The sequence below is a fragment of the Haliaeetus albicilla genome, chromosome 13, assembly GCF_947461875.1.
Source record: "Haliaeetus albicilla chromosome 13, bHalAlb1.1, whole genome shotgun sequence".
Taxonomy (NCBI): domain Eukaryota; kingdom Metazoa; phylum Chordata; class Aves; order Accipitriformes; family Accipitridae; genus Haliaeetus; species Haliaeetus albicilla.
Window position 1 is genome coordinate 3,753,507 of NC_091495.1, and position 17,885 is coordinate 3,771,391.

Below are 17,885 nucleotides of genomic sequence, written 5' to 3' on the forward strand. Positions count from 1 at the left end.
CAGGCTGGAAACTGGGGAGGGAGGGAGAAAGGGAGGGAAGGAGGAAGAGGAGGGAGAGGAGAGCAGAGCCGGCAGCGGGCGGCTCACCCCCCCTGCTGTGCCCAGGTGCGGTACTGCAGGGGCTGCGCCGCCCGCCGCTGGCTGCGGGGGGGGGGGGTTAAGACCCGGAGTGTTGTCCCTTTGGATGCAAATCTTCGTTTTTCAACGTGACATCGCCTCCCTTTCGGCTCCGGGGTGGGGGGTAGAGTAGCCCTTCCCGCTGTTTTCCGGGCGAGAGGCGCGGTGGGACCCCGCACACCTGGGGAGGGGGGGGGAACTCAGCCCAGAAACGATTTTTCAGCCCAGTTTGCGGCCACGTCTGCGGTGGGCGGCCGAGGTGCGGTAGTTGAGGTGTGCCAGAAAAAAACCCACCAAAAACCACAAAGAAAAAAAAACACCGAAAACCCCTCAAACCGGTAACTCTTTGTTAGGCGCCGTGTGTGTAATTACCGGTTCATCAGCGCCGATGCTCGAACAGAGGGGAAACATCTGACGGGCGAAGTTTAGGCCAATTAAAAGACCCCGGCGTGGTTCTTTTTTTTTTCGGAGGAAAGTGGGTTTTCAAGCCCCTGCTCCATCCGAACTCTAGGGGAGGAGGGGGAAAGGCTCCCGCCGTGCCGCGGCCGGGGGGCGTGGGAAGCGCGGGGTGTGCGCGGATGCTCCGCACCCGCGCTCCGCCGGTGCGCGGCTCCCGAAAAGCAGCTGAGGGGGAAGAGGCAGGGCGGCTGTGTGGGAGCTGAACTCAGCCTCCCTCTTTAACATAGGCTCGTCCTCTGCATTGCATCCAAGCTTCAGCGATTTGCTGTTTGCAGACTGCAGATTTGCATAGCCCTGCTCTTTGCGAGCGTGGTTATTTTATTTTTTTTTTTTTTTTATTCTCCCCCCCCCCTTTCCCCTCCCTTCCCAGCTTCTTTCATAAGGGTGCACTCTTCTCCCTGAAAACATCCTCGGGTATTACTGCCAATAGCCCGTTGCGATTGCCGGAGCAGCCCCGTTATTGTCTGGCGGCGTGGTGCGGGTGGGTGCGTGGACGAGCGTGTGCGTGAGCGCCGGGAGAGAGCTCGCTCGGCGAGGGCTCCCCAGTTCGGAGCTGAATGGAGGGGAAGAGCACCAGTTTGCTTTTTCTTCTCCGCTTTCCCAGCGCCGGCTGATGGAGCGGCATCCCCTTTTTTCTTGCTTAGCGGCGAGGTGGCAGGATTGGCTCCAGCGTGGATTACTGAGGATGGGGGAACGCTCGGCACTCGCGTAGCCCTCGCAACTGTGGAGTATTGTTAATGAGCGGCAGCCCCGGGAAAAGCCGAAACTAGCGCTTGTTCCAGCGCGGGGCTTCTCCCCTCTTCCACCTCTTTGCCGAGGCTCCGTACCGCCCGGATTCTCCGCCTCTGACTATGTCTCGGATTGTTTTGGGTAGAAGAAGACCCGGAGAAAAGGATCCTCGGCAGCTTTCCCGAAGGCAAGAGATGGCTCGCCTGGTGCGCTGAGCTCCCCCCGGCGCCTTGTGCGTGCACCTCTGCCCAAAGTTTGCCTCCTTCGCCGGGGCCGCTGCTCCTCCCGAGGCCGCCCGCCCTCGCCCCGGGAGGATGGGGGGGTTCCTCCGGGCCAGCCCGGAGCCGGGACCCACCGGCGGCGGCGGCGGCACCGGGGGCCGCTTGGCCCTGCTCTGGATAGTCCCGCTCACTCTCAGCGGCCTCCTCGGGGTGGCGTGGGGGGCCTCCAGTTTGGGTTCTCACCACGTTCACCATTTCCACGGCAGCAGCAGCAAACATCATTCAGTGCCTATCGCTATCTACAGGTCACCGGCTTCTTTGCGAGGCGGACACGGTGGGTTTTGGAAGACCGGCTCGGTACATGGCACGGGGGGGGTGGGTGGGTGGGCGACGCGCCGGCCCGCGCCGTGCCGGCCCGCAGAGGTCAGCCGTGGGCTGCCGGGCCCCCCCTCCACCCGGACCCGGGGGGGGGTGGTGGTGAGGAAGAGGAGGGAGGAAGGAGGAAGGCTGCGGGGGCCGGTCCCGCCGGGAGCCCCGTCGAGGCGGGCTGCGGGGTCGTCCCGGCTCGGGGACGAGGAGCATCCCCGTACCCCCCTCTGCTCCTCCGCACCCCCCTCCCTGCTCTTCCTCACCCCCCCATCCTCCTCTTCCTCACCCCCCCCCGTCCTCCTCCCCAACCCGCCGCAGCCGGCTGGAAAAGCCCAGCCCGGAGGCTCCTCCATCGCCGCGGTCCCTGGGTGGGAGAACCCCGGGTGTTCGTGTGTGTGTGTGTGTCCCCGGTCCCCCTCCCTGCCCCAGCCCCGGGGACACCCCCCCCCAGTGGGGGTCTGGGGTCCTGCGCCCCGGTGAGAAGCAGGGCTGGGAGCCGAGGGAACCCGGGGAGGGTGGGGGGGGGTGTTTGTGGGGGGGAGCCCGTGGGTTCCTTAAATTGCTGGTGATGATCACGCTCCTTCCAATTCATTACCTTGGTGGAAAGTCGATGAACTAAAGCAAAGGGCAGCTAATTAGGCGGGGGACCGGGGAAGAAGAGAGCCTTTGGACGCTGAGAAAGGGGAAAGAAGGAATGCCCACCGTAGCGGCCGGGAAAAGGGACGGAGAGAATATTCTTTTCAGGTGCAAATAGGTTTTGCTTAAGAATTACAGTGCTCTGGCACTTAGTTTCTGAAGTGACGGGAAGCTGCTTCGGTGCCCTTTAAGCGGCCCCGTTACAGTTTTTCTCTCTCTTTTCGCATGCATACTTGCGTGAACCTGTACATAAACACATGCAAAATAGACATGCATATGTTCAGCCTTACCAAAAGCTGTAAAAGAAAGCGAAACACCAGCTTTAAAAGGATTTAAAGCCTCCCTTTGTCTCCGAGGGAGGAAAAAAAAGATAAAGAAAAACCCTTGTTGGCTTCTGATTAGATTATACAGCTTCATTCTTCTTCATTTTCTCATCTTGCCTTGCTTCATTTGCACGATCATGCCGTACCATTTACAAGCTTTGCAAAGTGAAAAACAGATCTTGTACTTAACCTTTGCCTCTCTGTGCAAGATGACCTAGTTGAAGGCATGAGGTAGTTAGGATTTATTGGATTTTTTTTTTTCAGTGATTAACAATGCTAGCCTTAGTGGAGACAATAGTATTGTTTACCTGAAAATTCCCACTGTGTGCTAAATACCCTTTAATACTCAACTGCTAGAAAAGGCAAAGTGCACAGAAATGGCTTTTCTTAAGCATTTTGTTTTTTTTTTTTTAAAAAGTTACATGTCTGGTCTAATCCCCCCCACCCCCACCCCCCCAAAAAAAAAGACTGAGAAATTCAGGCCACCACTCTCCTCTGTAGTGCACTGAGGCAGTGCAAGATTGAGAATGCTGCATGTTCTGTACTGTATGTTCTTAAAGGGGAAAATTGAAGATGTATGCGTGTGCACATATATGTATATGCTTATTATTCTTTCAATTTCTGCCTATATGGGAATATCATTTAGGGGCTTGCTATTGATTTGAGGGAAGGCTGATAGAAGGAGGGGAGCTGAAACGTGATTGTAGAGGTACCAGCTACAATTCCTTAGAATGCATTTTAAAATCACGCCTTTTGCCAGTTTTTAAAAACATTACCTTGGACCCAATCAAAGGGTGATGGTGTAAAAAGGCAGCTTTCTTGGGAGAAACAAGTCTTGTTAAAGAAAATGAAAAATGAAGTGCTGGAGCTGCCACTTAAGGACTTCATAGGGAAGCCCAGGAGCCTCTCCAGAAGTTAAGTAGCTGATTTCACAAAATGAAGGATGTTACATGTCATAAGAAGGCATTTCAGCATGTTTACTCGGTAACTCTAAACGTGTTTGGTTTTCTGTGTTTACCAGAAATTTTACTATCTGACGGCGTTTTAAAACATCTAATTCCTTTCATTATTAATTCTTCAGAGAGGTGCTCCCATTTGCTTCTCTAAGCCCAACAGAAGCATTTCTCTTTCTGGCTGAGCAGGGTTGGACACAGCTCCTGTGGAGCCCATCACTGCGTTTCTAAGCGTCAGCCAGAGGGAACTGGGCGAGGGGTTGGGGGGGATGCTTATTCCTTACCCCGGCGTCAAAGTGCCCTTCCCCGGTGTCCCCGGCATCTGTGAGAGTGAGAATTTGATTCTCAGGCTTGTCTCCTTCGGCATAAGCTCCATTCACTTTTGCAGTTACTCTGTTCTGGTCTAATACGATTGTGCCTAAACGTCGCAGTCTTTGTGGTGACCTCATATCTGCTTTTTTGTTACTTTGTCAGCTTTTTGTAACATCATACCTGTTAAAAGTCGAAAAGAGCTTTTAGGGTAGGTCAATTAGTCAATCCCCGATGAAAGCATCGCGCTCTAATATTTTGAATCAGAAGTGTCAAAAGAAGGAGAAACGATCGCCTTGCCCGGGCAGTCAATAAATGTCACCACAGTCCCCAGACATCCACACCCTCCTCCTCTACCCCTGGCACTGGCTAGCCCTGCCACCCCCATCGTCTTGGCAAATGCTTTGATTTTTTTTATTCTTTCAGTTTTCCTTGAGCCAACCCAATTCCAGCTAATAGTATAAGCAAAGCCAGAAGCCCAGCATGGTTGGATTTTTTCCACTTCTTTTGAAAAACCAAACCACAATCTTGCTGCTAAGACTCTCGTCAGGTAATTTTGCTGGGATTTTGCTTAGTAGTGTGATCTCATGTGGTTTTAGTGGACAGTATTGTGCCTTACAGAGACATAAACAGAATTCCAACCGAGTAATTAGCTCACCCTATTAAACAAAAAGTAGTTCAGCACACAGTTTTTCAATATGCTAAAAGTAAAAATTAAACATCTTTCAAGCTCGACCAAATGATTTTTCGGCTTTGCTTTCTGACCCTCATTAAACTCGGGAAGGTGAAAGATTTGAAAGTTTAACCGCACGAAGGAATAAGGAAATAATTCTCTGGATCATGACATCAGCAACGTAAAGAGAAGTACAGAGAATTAAGAGAGAGACTAACGTTCACAATTGCAAGTCCTAGGCTGCTCAGCGCTTGCCAGTGGTCTCTGCAGCACGTGGGTTATTTGATGATTTATGTTCATATCTCCTTGCTCCACTTAAGAACAAGGCTATTGCTTTTGTTATAGCTGTATCTAACATGCAATCTTTTTTGGGGGTAGATAGAGTAGCTCATACTGCAGTGCCTCTAGATTACAAAAACATGGACTGTCCATGGCAAAGCACGCATAAAAGGAAAGAGATTGCAACTTTCTCAGTAACTTTAAATGAAGAAAGCCAGTTTCTTTAAGAAACCAGGAACATGATGGATCACGTGTAAAGTGAAAATCGCATGCTGAATAAGTAAAAAGTTAAAAGTGTAGCCATATGGATGTCTGTGACCATCCTCATTCACTCCTTCCTAAAAAAAACAACCCCAAAACAAGGAAAACACCTGCAAACACCTCTTGGGCCTTTTATTGCCCCCCAATTCCTCATTCACTTACCGAATGACAAGTACGGTGTGTCCATTTCTTCTGGCCATTTCTTCTTTCTGTGCTCTCAGGATCTTGTTCAGGCTGTTTTCTGATGAATCTAAGTTGATTCTGGGTTTTTTAAATCTGCCAGAGTAGGAGCCAGGAGGTGACTAATGAAATCTGCATATTGCTATGTGCATGTGCTTGGAAAGAAAAGGCAAAAATGGGGAGGGAATCGGATTGACGTGCTCACAGGGAGAACGGAAAGAGCTGAGCAGCGTGTGTAGGGGTTGTGCATTTAAGGACCTGGGTTAGCATGGTGCCAGAAGGGATTTCACTCGATGGGACTTCTGACCAAGATACGGGCTAATGGTTTAGGAGGAGCGGAGGCAGTCTGAAGTACGAGGGACTGGGGTACCGGGGGCAGTTATTATTAATGAGGTGGTAGTTTGGGGTGGGGAAGCGCTAGGGACCTTTGTGGTGGAACAGTAGAGAGATTTAAGAGGTTGAGCAGAGTGGATGAAGGAGTGCTTCGACACCAAAGTTGAAGAAGAGTTTGTGGAAAACGAGGGCTTTGAGGGAGAAAGGTTGACATGTTTTGGAGGCGAGAGCTGAGACTGAGCACCGGGATGGCGTGTTACCACAGCACGTTCCCTCCTCCAGTCTTTTCTATCCAGAACGTGACGCGGCAGCGGGGACGTGCATACTGATCTCCCACTTCTGAGCTAGGCCAGCTTCTTCCAGTCTCTGCTTCGCCATTGTTGCTGAAGTTCACGTGCACTGGATTCACCCGCGTTACGTCCATTTAGCGAGACTTCTGGAGCAAGCAGGCTGGATCAGGCAGCCCTTGTTCAGTGAAGATGCCTGTTGAACTCCCCAGGAGCTTTTGCTAAGCAAGAATAGCAAGACCAGGATTGCAACACTGCAGTGAAATCCTTTATACCGCCATCGTGAAAAATAGGACCAAAACAACTTTGAAAGATGTGCATATGATGTATAGATAGCGTTTTACCTTTGTAAGAAAACTGCAAGGAAAGACTTACTAGTGTAAGTAAAAATAATTTGATGGCCTTTTACTTTTTTTTTTAATATGCTGGAATTGCTATTTCTCCATCTTATGATAATAAACCAAATATTTTTAGGGGCTAGGGTAAATAAGATGGCATTTTTCAGTTAGAATGTGCTTATTATGTTGCAGAAAAGGGTTATATTTTGATTAAAACATCAAATGTAAATGTTTCCAGATGTTCAAGCATTGTTACTCAATGTGATATTAGAGGTAGAAGTGAAAAAGTCTAATCTTTGTGTTATAACTGCCTTTTTTTAGAGAGAGATCTTTTAAACGTTTTTTCGAACCTGTTAGTATACCACAATCTTCTCTTTTTATATTTCCTTTTCATTCACAGATTTTCAAATACTTACTAGTTCTCCTGCTCTGAGTACTTCTTACACATAACTGAGACATTTCCATGTTTTAAGACTGTAAAGCACCTTTCTCCACATCTTTAAATTATATAAATTTTATAACCCCTTTCAAAATTTCCAATATGCTCCATCAGTTATTATCCCCATCAGCTGCCAAAGTATTAACATCAGTTGGAATAAAATGAATAACAAAGCAATTTCAGTCAGCATAGCGGTTAATTGGCTGTGCAGTTAGATATGCATATTAGGAAGTGTGGTTTCTATATTATTATTTCTGTCAATATGGCTTGTCAAAGAGGCATACAGTCTTCAGCAGTATTGTGGACAGTCTGGAGCACGGTAATCAAAAGTGGAATGTTGCTCATGGATTTCTGATAAGCATCTTTATACAAGCCCTACTGCCTTAGCACATGCACAGCTATTGATTGACTGGGGTGCCTTTACAAGAGCGAAATAAATAACAACACTGTTGTCACTTATCAGCAATACCACTTTTGCCTCAGCCTGCAGTAACCATGTTCTTCTAGATTTAAAAGCATGTTTTATTGTCTTTTAATCAAATACTGTTTGAAATAAGTTATCAGAAGAAATTAATTTAGCGTTCAATACAGTGTACTTCCTGCTGTTTCTAATTTTCAAAGATGGATTTTTTCTGATAGCAAGAAGAAGTTGACTTGGCTTTAAGGGAAATTTCTCTCTGTCTCTTCATTTCAGTCCAGGGGAGAACTCTGGAGGCAAAACTCTGATGCACAACTGCTATGCCCAGTGTGAGTAAGCACGACCAATTCTACAGCCCAAATATTTTCTCAGCTTTCTCACACAGATGGCCATTACCATGGTTAACCATAGGATGATATGCTTGATTATTATATTTTCAACGGATCACGTAGTGTAGTTCACCGAAGTTAATCTTTTGTCTTCTCCTTGGTCAAAGCTTGCAATAGTTCTTAACCTTTCTGAGTAATCAAGATGACATTACTGACCTCTCCCTTGTCTTTCCCTAGTATCAGTTAATTTATCTCTCTGTTATTAAGTTTGATGTCCTCAGGTCTGCCACAGTATCTGTAGCAATTTTTTCTAAGCTAACAACTTCCTTTCTAGTTTGTAAATACAGTGTAGGCAGAGCTGATAGATCTTGCTGTGATAATAAGTTGACTCGTGAATGTAGCTGTGATTATAAGCAGAATGGAACAGTCTGATTTGATGAAAGAAAGTGTATTATAAATAACAACGCTGTTCTATAAAGTTAAAAGTGACAAACATAAAGAAAAGAGGCCATGTACTTACCATCACTTAGACATTTTTTTCTTTCCAAATAGCAACGTGGATGTCTGGAAGTAATTTCCCCCCCCTCTTTCTCATAACTTTATATACATTTGTGCACGAGCATGTGCATGCACACATCCATATCACAGATGTTTCCTCACAATGAGAAAAAGGTCCATAGGTTTAAGTTGAAAAAGAGAGCATTTCTCTAAGAGTTGAAAATGTTAAAAAATATTCAGTGACGATATTCAGTAATTGGTCAGAACAATATAAGTACTTATTCCCTTCTCCCTTAGTTGACAGAAAATAATGAGCCAGCGGAATAAAGTGGGAAAGGAGGAGGGGAGAAGAAGTAGTGCTGCTGGATGTCGCTCCATAGAGCTGGGACAAGGTGGTGGGGAGGATGCCATGCTTGGGAGCAGTCACCATCTCTGGCCTGCAATTACTGATTCACCGTAGAAAACCGTAGCAATTGGTTCTGAATTTCTGGAAGCACTAAACTGGCCAAATCCATCAAAATAGCCCAGGTTAAGGGTGTGACTGGCTCGCGCGCTGTAGGTAGGATTAGAACCAAAAAGCTTTACCATTTTTGGGGCTTGGTTGATAAGAAAAATGTACACATACGATAGATACGTGGTATCTGTGATCCCCAATCTCAGAAGGCAAGGCAAGGTTGAAGCTAAGGTGGGGTTTACCTGAAGGGGTGAGGAATGTGCATTATCTGGGGTTTTTTTTGTTCCACTTATTTGAACAGTAAACAGCACAATGACAAGTCTTCCTTTTAAATACACAGATAGGTGTTTCCTGAAGAGCTTGCTGCTCAAGCATGGAGAGACACAGCAGTAAAAGATTTGCTCAGATCATTCTGCTGTTCTGGGGCCTTAGCGGGGGATGCGCTCAGACACCTACTCAGAAATGACAGAAGTGTTAACTCTTTCTTTAGCTCTCTTTTACTGCAGCTGTATCTGCAAAGAAATGCCAACATGCTTCTAAAGCAAGTTGACTGCTTTCCAAATATGTTCTTCTATCCCTGCATATCTGCAACTGAGTTAGGGCTTCTCTAATTTACTTCATCAATTCAGCTCATCTGCAGTTGTAAAATAAAGAACAGCAGAGAATGACTAGTCTTGGAGAAACTTCAAAAACCTCTGAGAAACTTTCGCTACCTTGAAGAGGAGTCGGATGTAATCTTAATCCACGTTTGCGTTGTTGAATCCCTGGAGTTGGTTGGCTTTCTTGGTGACAGCAGCTCTAGAGCACTGGGAAGTAGGTGGAAAGGAGATGGGGAGAACTGGCCATGGGCTTGGCTCCTCCTCACTGACCAGTGGAGATGAGGAGATGGGAAGGAACTGAGGGCTAAAGAAAACGCGGTTTCTGATCATTGGCCTGGGCCTGGTTTGCTCTTATTGAGGTCAAGCGCAAAATTTCCACTGCATGACCTGATCCATTGTGCCCCTGGCGGATAGGATGTCGTTCACGCACGTGGCGCTTCTGATGTGGCCCCCCTTCACCTAAACAATGCTTTTTAAGCTGTGAGTGAAATATTGCAAATAATAATGCAAACGTGTATTTTTAAAATAGGTTTGATTCAGTTAGCGTTCACTTTATTTCACATGACAAGAATTATGAGTGAGCTTTCAGTGAAAATAATGAATTGCCATATTTATGGAAAACATACAAGCATGAATTGAGTCATGCTGTTATTTTGGGTTTGGATATTCAGTGCCCAGAGAGAGGGGTTTAGGAGTTGTGACAAAACAACAGATGTGAGATTAGTCCCTTTGGCTGTGTCTAAATGGATGCGTCCTAAAATCCTGGTGTCCCAGTTGGTCAGAACATGCCGTGGCTCCTGTCCAAGCCCCATCCTTCCACCCATGCTCTTCTCGGGCTGGTTTGTGTTTGCAGTTTGCCTTGCTGTGGATTTTAAATCCACCTGGGGCGTGCACCCCGACCCCAGCATTCAGAGCAGCTCTCGAATACCGCTGCTGGTTATTCTAAAACAAATAGAAATGCTGTGAATGTCCATCTTCCTAGAATCAGCTGTTACATCAAGTGAGGGGAAATAAAACATTATATAGGCAAGGGAAGGTGGGGGAGAAGTCTACCCTAATTTATTGCTTGGAAGTTTTTCTAAGCAATTCTTTATTGCTTGGAGATTGTACTTAAGTTGCAAGAGTGTGACTGCTCACTTTATGCCCTGTCAATTAGAAGACTTTATTTTTCAAGTACTGCGGTTGAGAAACATGCAACATGGTTTCGTTGGAAATTGTTGGCTAGAATGTGTTATGTATGAGGGTATGTGGGCCAAATGCTCATTTCAACTGTGCTGACTTCTAGTAGAAAACCAGTCATTCACTAAGAGTGAAGCCAGAAAAATTTTTGTAATCATAATTTTTAACTTTTGTAGAAATCTTCTCATGCTAGCTCATAAAGCTTTCTTTTCATCACTCAGGACAATTTGACAGCTTTAGCTGTTGTCTGACATGAATATAGTAAAATCCACTGTACGGCATTTAGAGGGAGAAGCTGGTGAAGAAAGAATAGTAACAACATTATTTTGCAGAAACCACAGCAAAAACAAACATCTTAAAGTGAGATGCTTGAATATCTTACTGTGCAAGACATTGCAAAACTGTAGTTAAGCATGCAGATAAGAGGAGTTGTTGGTCTGTTAAGAAGAACAGTGGCCTGTAAATATCTAATTCGGACACTTAAATTTCAGTTTGTAGCTGGCAGTGATTTCATGACTTGTACGATTGCCTAAATGAAAATGCAATTTCTACGTAAGTGTGCAGGAGCTTAGTTTCAAAGAGCCGGAGGTCAGCAAAGGTAAATAATAAATGGGGAAAAAAACGTGATACATCTGCTAGATATCTATAGAGGCAGTTACTTTAGATATGGCAGTTATTAATGCTGATATAAATTGCAAGTGACTCAACTGAAGACTCCTCAGATCCTATCTATTCATTGTACTTGTGGGATAGAATTTGCCTGTCGGGGAGCTTATGCCTTAGACTTTGGGAAGGTGGGTTTCAGTACAATCTGTGTGTCTCATATGGCTTTTGCTGGCACTTGGACTAGGTACAAATGTCACTGTTTCAGTACAAGGTCACTGGTGGAGACGTGTGAAAGGCTCAGCCTAAGCTGGTCATAGCAAGTGTGGTGTGAGTAAATAAATATGTCAGGATTTTGCAAATGTTTTCTGTTTGTTTCAAGTCATTAACTTGGTCTCTGTTGGCTATTTGATAATCACTCACCTCTTTCTTTCCTTTTCCAAATGTAATTATTTGAATTGGAAGAAAAACTAAAAAAAGAATTGCATGTAATCTAGGAGTAAATTTCCATATGCTTATAGTATGGGGTGGTTCTTTTGTCTTCTGTAGGGGTCAGTTAATTGCCAAAGTATAGTTTGGCAAAAAGGAAAATCAGGGGGAGAAAAGAAGCAGTCATTACTGCTAAATGGTACTTAGTATAAATCAGTTCAACATTGCTAAACCTCCCTGTTTCTAACTGTCATGTGGAAAAGTGGCATAGGCACATTAACCCTTGTTCTGCAGACACGCTGGTATGTCTCCCGTGCTACAGTGTATCTTGGCAGTAGGCTTGTCTGGAATAGTTATTCCCGTTTCACGGATTGGAGCTGAGGCACGGTGAATCAGCTTCTCATTTGCGTTCCCTCTTGAATGATTCAAAGAAATCACGCAACGGTCAGATTGGCCATCTGAAATTTCCCTCTGTGTCTCTTGTGCACTGTATCTGGGGCATGGCCAGAGTGTGTAGCACTCTGTTGTCAATTGGCATAGCTTAAAGCAGATTCCATGCTGGTTTAACGTATGCCGTGCCTCAGTCATCCCTCCGTAAGCAATTTATTGGGTAGTGCTTTTCCCACAGCTGTGCGTCAAACAAAAAATTAAGCACAGTAGAGGTTAAGGATTATTCTGTTCAGCCTTTGCTTGTGCTTGTTAATGAATAGCCATCCAGTTTATTTCAGGAGTTTCAGCCATCCACTAACTTCAGCTTTACCTATCTAAATGTGTCAAGCATCTAACCATAAGTCACACAGCAGCCTCAAATGGGAAAAGGAATTAAGCAGACTCACCGAGTTCTGTATATCTATTTCATTCTATTGTATGGTGCTAATACTAAGACCCAGGACCATTAAAACAATGTGCTAGTTACTGAACAAATACCATTTTTCCTTCCTTTGGTGTGTAGGTCATACCGTGGGATTAATAGAACTGATTTGTGAAAAAAAGGAAAAGGGTGCTGCAAAGAAATGGGGGAGGGGAAGAAGAAAAGGAAAATGGGTCGAGCAGGCAGAGCGTACCTTTGTTCAAGAAAAAGAAAAACAGAAATATTTTCTCCCTGTGAAAATTTGTGATTTTTTTTTTTAACAGGGAATATTTTCTCAGTTATTTGGTTTGATTTTTATAGAGCTATTGTAATTATTTAGATATAGAAAAGGCATAAAATACTGATCTTTGTGCATGCCAGTACACGAAGCTTAGAGCTCTTATGCCTTCACAGATGAGACTTGCCTGTCTTTTGGTATAAGTCAAATCTTTCCAAACTCCCTGTCAGTGCTTACATTTTTGGTGGGGCCATATGGGGAGCAGTTCCCTTAAATATTGTTCTCTGCTTGTCTTGTAATTCCAGTTGCTCATGGTATCTGATGGCTATTAAGTGAGAAGGGCAGTCATAATGCATTGAGTCTAGATTTGAACTGGTGGCTTCACATCATGTCATTTTGTTTTGCAGATACTGTTTGCCATTTAAATATTCCCTCTCCATGTAATTGCTCTGGATGTTTTAATGTTGGTATCAGTACGCAAGGTATTTTCTCTCTATTCCATAAGAGAATGAATGGGGTGAGGATTTAGTTCAGTGAAGACACATCTAGCTCTGTTTGAAAGGATTAGTTGCTTTCATATGTTACTGTAGGACTGTTAGGATAATTAGCAGTTCATCAGAATGATTTCACAGGCCATTATTTGTGAGAATGACTGGGACGAGGCTTTTTAGTTTGCAGTGAGTCTGTGTGATTTACCATGTGTAATGCCAATAGATGTGAAGAGTCAACAGTCACAGAGGGAAGGTCAGCATTAACTTTCTTCCATAATTTCATGGGGCTTTTTTGAGTAGTACATCATGTCGTGTGTCTTTTATTTCTTATCTTAGCGGATGTTATAATTTTTAATATTTGTTTGTACGATGGTGGTGTCTAGAAATTTCAGTCGGAGATTGTGAGCCCATTGTGTTAAGCAGATGGATTGAATAGAAAAAGACAAGAAAGCTGAGGAAATAATCACTCTCTGCTGCTGACAGTACTCTCCAGGGTAGGTTTCAAAATAGCTCAAGAGCTGTGTAAAATTAATAAGCTGTTCCTCATGTACTGAAATCCTCTTTCATATTGCATTGGCATGAGGGATCTCTGTAGAGAGGAGGGGCTGCAAATAAGATTTGCCAGAGGATGGGGTTGAAGATTGTCCCTGAAAGTCCAGGTTTTACTGTGAGTCCAATGGATGAGTGCACACTAACAATATGCCTAAAAGTGGTCTGGGTGGAATTTGTCCACTACAAAATCTCTGCATCAGCGAAGTCTGTTTAGTCCCTCAGAGCAAGGTTTATTAGGCATAAAATTTGAATCAGTGTCCTTTTGTTTCTTTAGCATCTTCATAGTTTTTTTCACTGATAGCAAAAATCGGGGAGCATTACTCTTACCTAATAGAGACTTAATGTTAATGAGAACTTTCAGTAGCTTTTTGAGGTACTAGGTCAATTTGTATTCTCCGATGTAGAAACATGTTGCCTCGGACTCCAGATTTGCAGTGCGGCTGAAGTTTTTGATTTTGTTATGGCATTTTTAAAATGTTATTTTTTCATGCAGTATATGTTCGGTGCATATATGCAGTAGAAAAACTAAAAATAAAGATGTAGCACTGAATCATAATTAGAAGGGAAAAAAATCATTACCTGTCATGGAGAAAACTCTGAAATAATAAATACCACAGGCACATTTTACTGCTATCATAAATATTTATTCAGCACATGTCCATAGGCTCAATTTATTACATCACATTCACTTAAATGTGTTTATGAAACGATCCTTCTGCATACACACACATTTTATCAAATTTTAGATTCCCTGATTAATGGCACAGACCTTTTTTGCTATGTGGCACAGTCTGTCATACCTCTAATCCAATTTTGAAATAAAGGTATTCTTAGATCTTCTCATAATAAGGCTATTCTTCTTGCTACAGTTATACCTCTTTTGCTTATTTTCTTTTAGAATGGATTAAGATTTAATAGTGATGTACTCCCTAATAAACACAGCTGGAGGATAGCTTCTTCCATTATCTAGATATACCTTTGTTACATCTTCATCGGAACCCATTAAATATTCTTGGACAGTCACTTAGCAATATATAAAATGTTTCTTGTCTTTGATTTCAGTAGAGACATCAATCCAAATGTTCTGGGCTATGTTGCATAATTGTCAAGGAGTTAAATATGCGCGATGAAGGTACAGTAGTTAAAATTTACTGGTGTACATCTAATGTTTATAGATAACCCTTTTAAAGAAGTCAGGATGTATTGCCATGTTCAGCCATTCTATCTTAATTCTAAACCACCATCGCGCCATCTCTGTGTTTTCTTTTGCAGTCAGTCAGCCCAAGACCCTGTAGAACATTTAACTTGCAGTCTTGCGATTTTAATTATCTGATCGAGTGTATTAAATTCTGGTAAGGGTAAAACCAATTATGATTTCTCAGTAAGTTCATCCCTTATTAGTAATTTTCTAGGAAATGGAAACCAAGTTTGTAGCAGGTTCGAAAGGGGAGGACGCTCCTGTTCCCTGCTTTTCCTTTGCGTTTCAGACTTGGGTCTTCAGGTGGTGTCGTCACTGGCAGTCGGTGTTACTGGTTCAAAGTGTTGTATGTTGGTCAGTGAACTTGTTTTAGGTCTGATTTGAATGTACACAAACTGCTGCAGATTCACTAATATAGTCCTGTGGATAGTTCAGTAGTGATGTTAAAATGATTAATCTGCTACGTAATATTTGTCACAAGAGTAAAACAGTGCGGGTGAATACAGTATATAGATGCAGGTGCTGTCCATCTAACCTGGATCACCAACTTCTAAAAACCTAGGTCCTCTGCATTATATGAAAGTAAAATAATCAACCAATAGTAACAAGCTCTTATAAAAAAAAAAAAAGAAGAGAGCGAGACTCACAGCTACAGGCAAACTCATCTAAGCTGAACGCCCATAATCATACATTATAACATTAAACACCGTACAGCGGAAAAAAAAAATCAACATTGTATGAGGTTTCTACATATTGTGTATAAAGCAGCGGTTGAGTGCAGCAGGTTCTCACCTACGTCATGCTGCTGTCAGTCATGGCTTTGAGGCCACCGCCAGCTTTTCTCATTAGACCTAGCTGCGAGGTTTGTCTGTCCCAGGAGGCGCGGAGGGATGCTCTCGACCGTGGTCTAGTATTAGGTGCCGGAAACATCTAGGTCGGATCCTGTCCTAATAGAGATGGCTGGAAGGTGTATTTTGGAGTGTTTAATGGCCATCCCTTCCAGGAAGATTGCCAATTCAGCTTGATATCTAAATTGCTTTTTACAGCATTTGTGCTGGCAGATCTGTTGAAGGTGCAGGACCCTTCAAATGTCTGTGAGAGTTATCTAATCAAAGGTGTGATTGAACCGTTGCATAAAATATACTCCTTATTGTCACAAACTCCAAAACTAGGAGAACATTACTGGTACGTCAGTGCACTAATGCTCTACTTCCAGCTTGACCAGCATCCCCAACTGGGAGCTGTGGTGGGAAGCTAATGTCACACAAGGCACAGACAGTCCTGTTTAATTTAAGAAAGCAGACAGAGAGCTTTCACGGCAACTAAACTGCTGCTTATTTTATGTTCTTGAGAATGGCACGTAGCAATTAAGTCTTTAGTGAGTAAAAACTGTATTTGGTAAACATTGTTGCCAAGATAGCCAAATGAATTATCCATGAAGTGAAAGGTACACATCCTGAAATCTTATCCAGGTATTTTAGCAATTTAAAAGATGTCGTTTTATACGCTGGGTATTTCTTAAATGTTCCATTAAATTGAGAACTCTCTATATAAATGCTAATTTAATTAAAATGTCTTTGTATCTTAAATATAAATGAAAACAACAGGCTAGAAGCCTTGCTGAAAGTTTGCGTGGACCTCGACTTGTGCATAGTTTTTCTTATCTTCTGCAGCATTGTCTTTCTTTTTTTCTTTAAATGAACAATACGCAAGAACATTTCTTGTCTTTTTTTCTTTTAAAATTTCTTATAGCAGAATATTTTTGACAGGCCACTTTTGCTTTCAGAATTAAAATTTCCCCCACAAGTGGTTAGTGTTGGAATAACAAAACACTGTGTTTTAACTTGGTAGGCATGACAATGATACCAGTTGGCATTTAGCTGTCCCATATACTAGTTCATGCATGTGAAACAAAGTGATTATACTTACAATTTTTGGTCATTTATCCAGTTCCTATCAGGGAAAATTACTTTAAATGGAAAACACTTATAAATTGATTTTTTTTTTTTCCTCTTACCAAAAATTCTGTATTAAGAGAAGGAAGTAATGCTTCAGCTCCTATGTAAATATGCTTTTCTAGGAAACCACCTACATAAGGGCCAAATCAGTCTTTTTTAGGTGTGGTAAATATGCTGAGTTGGGAGCCTTAAAGGAAAGCAGAGTCTGCAAGAGAGGCTGGAATTCTTTATCCAGGGGGTTGTCTGGACATACCAGATAACACCAGTTTCTTCACCAATGCTGTCAGCCCCTTGCTAAGAGAGTTGCCTGGTTCTGTGATAAACCTTCAGCTGTCTTCAGTTCTCATTTTTGGCAATGTGTACTGCAGTCAAAATTGTGGCCCTCTGAAGCAGAATAGTCTTCAGTCATGCCCCCCCCCCACGTGTGCATGTATAAATATGTGTATTATTTTCCTTTTAATAAGACATTGCAAGCATTAAGACAATGCTGTTACTATGCATTCTACCTCTTGAATGTTAAAAGACAAAAAAAAAAAGAGGTAACTGATGTAGCTATTCCAATGAAATGTTTAATGAGCCAGGTCCTGATCTGCTGTATCCTTCACAATTTACTTAGCTGTGTTTAGAACCCATCGTCTTAGCTCAAAAGCTGCCCTTGTATATAAAGGTGTGATTTTAGCTGTCTGTAAGTCCCAGGTAATTGCATAAGTGTATTCACATGGAGTATTTGACCGGCACGACTGGCATTAAGCACAGGAGAGGGAGCAGAGGTGTCCCCGTGCTCTGGTGCACTCCCTATGGCACCTCTGGAAAGTTAGTTTTATTATCAGTTGTTCTCAGGCTCCTCGTCTGTAAATTAAGAATTCCTCTCTGCCTCCTGTAGGGCAGGTAACAATCTTGAGTAAAATATTTTGTGAATTCATGGATAAGGAATAATATTCTGTAATTGTTATTTAAAAGGGGATTTACATGTATTCCTTTTGGGTCAGGCATTTGCAACATTGTGATCCACTGCTTTAAAATATGGCTAAGCCGAAGGGTCAGTGACAGCATCAGGCGATTTTATCAGAGATTTTAATGTCTTCTTCAACTCTATGGCAAGAATCTCTCATTTCCAGTTGTAAAAAGCATTTTTTTGTCTAACAAGAGAAGGCTGCAGAATGTGGTAAAATATGAACCTGGT

At 43.4% G+C, this 17,885-nt stretch overlaps 1 protein-coding gene across 29 annotated transcripts in view; it reads left to right on the forward strand.

Annotated features, from left to right (window-relative positions):
- NRXN1 (neurexin 1) overlaps window positions 1-17,885 on the forward strand; it is a 715,706-nt gene that overhangs the window by 432,344 nt on the left and 265,477 nt on the right. For 2 of the 29 annotated variants that reach the window (XM_069799912.1, XM_069799914.1), the window contains exon 1: window positions 691-1,860. The exons of 25 other annotated variants lie outside the window; for them this stretch is intronic. In XM_069799912.1, the coding sequence (XP_069656013.1) occupies window positions 1,620-1,860 (241 nt within the window). In that variant the 5' untranslated portion in view covers window positions 691-1,619. Of the gene's footprint in view, window positions 1-688; window positions 1,861-17,885 lie in introns of those variants that run through there. 2 more of the 29 variants (XM_069799915.1, XM_069799913.1) reach the window with 2 other exon arrangements.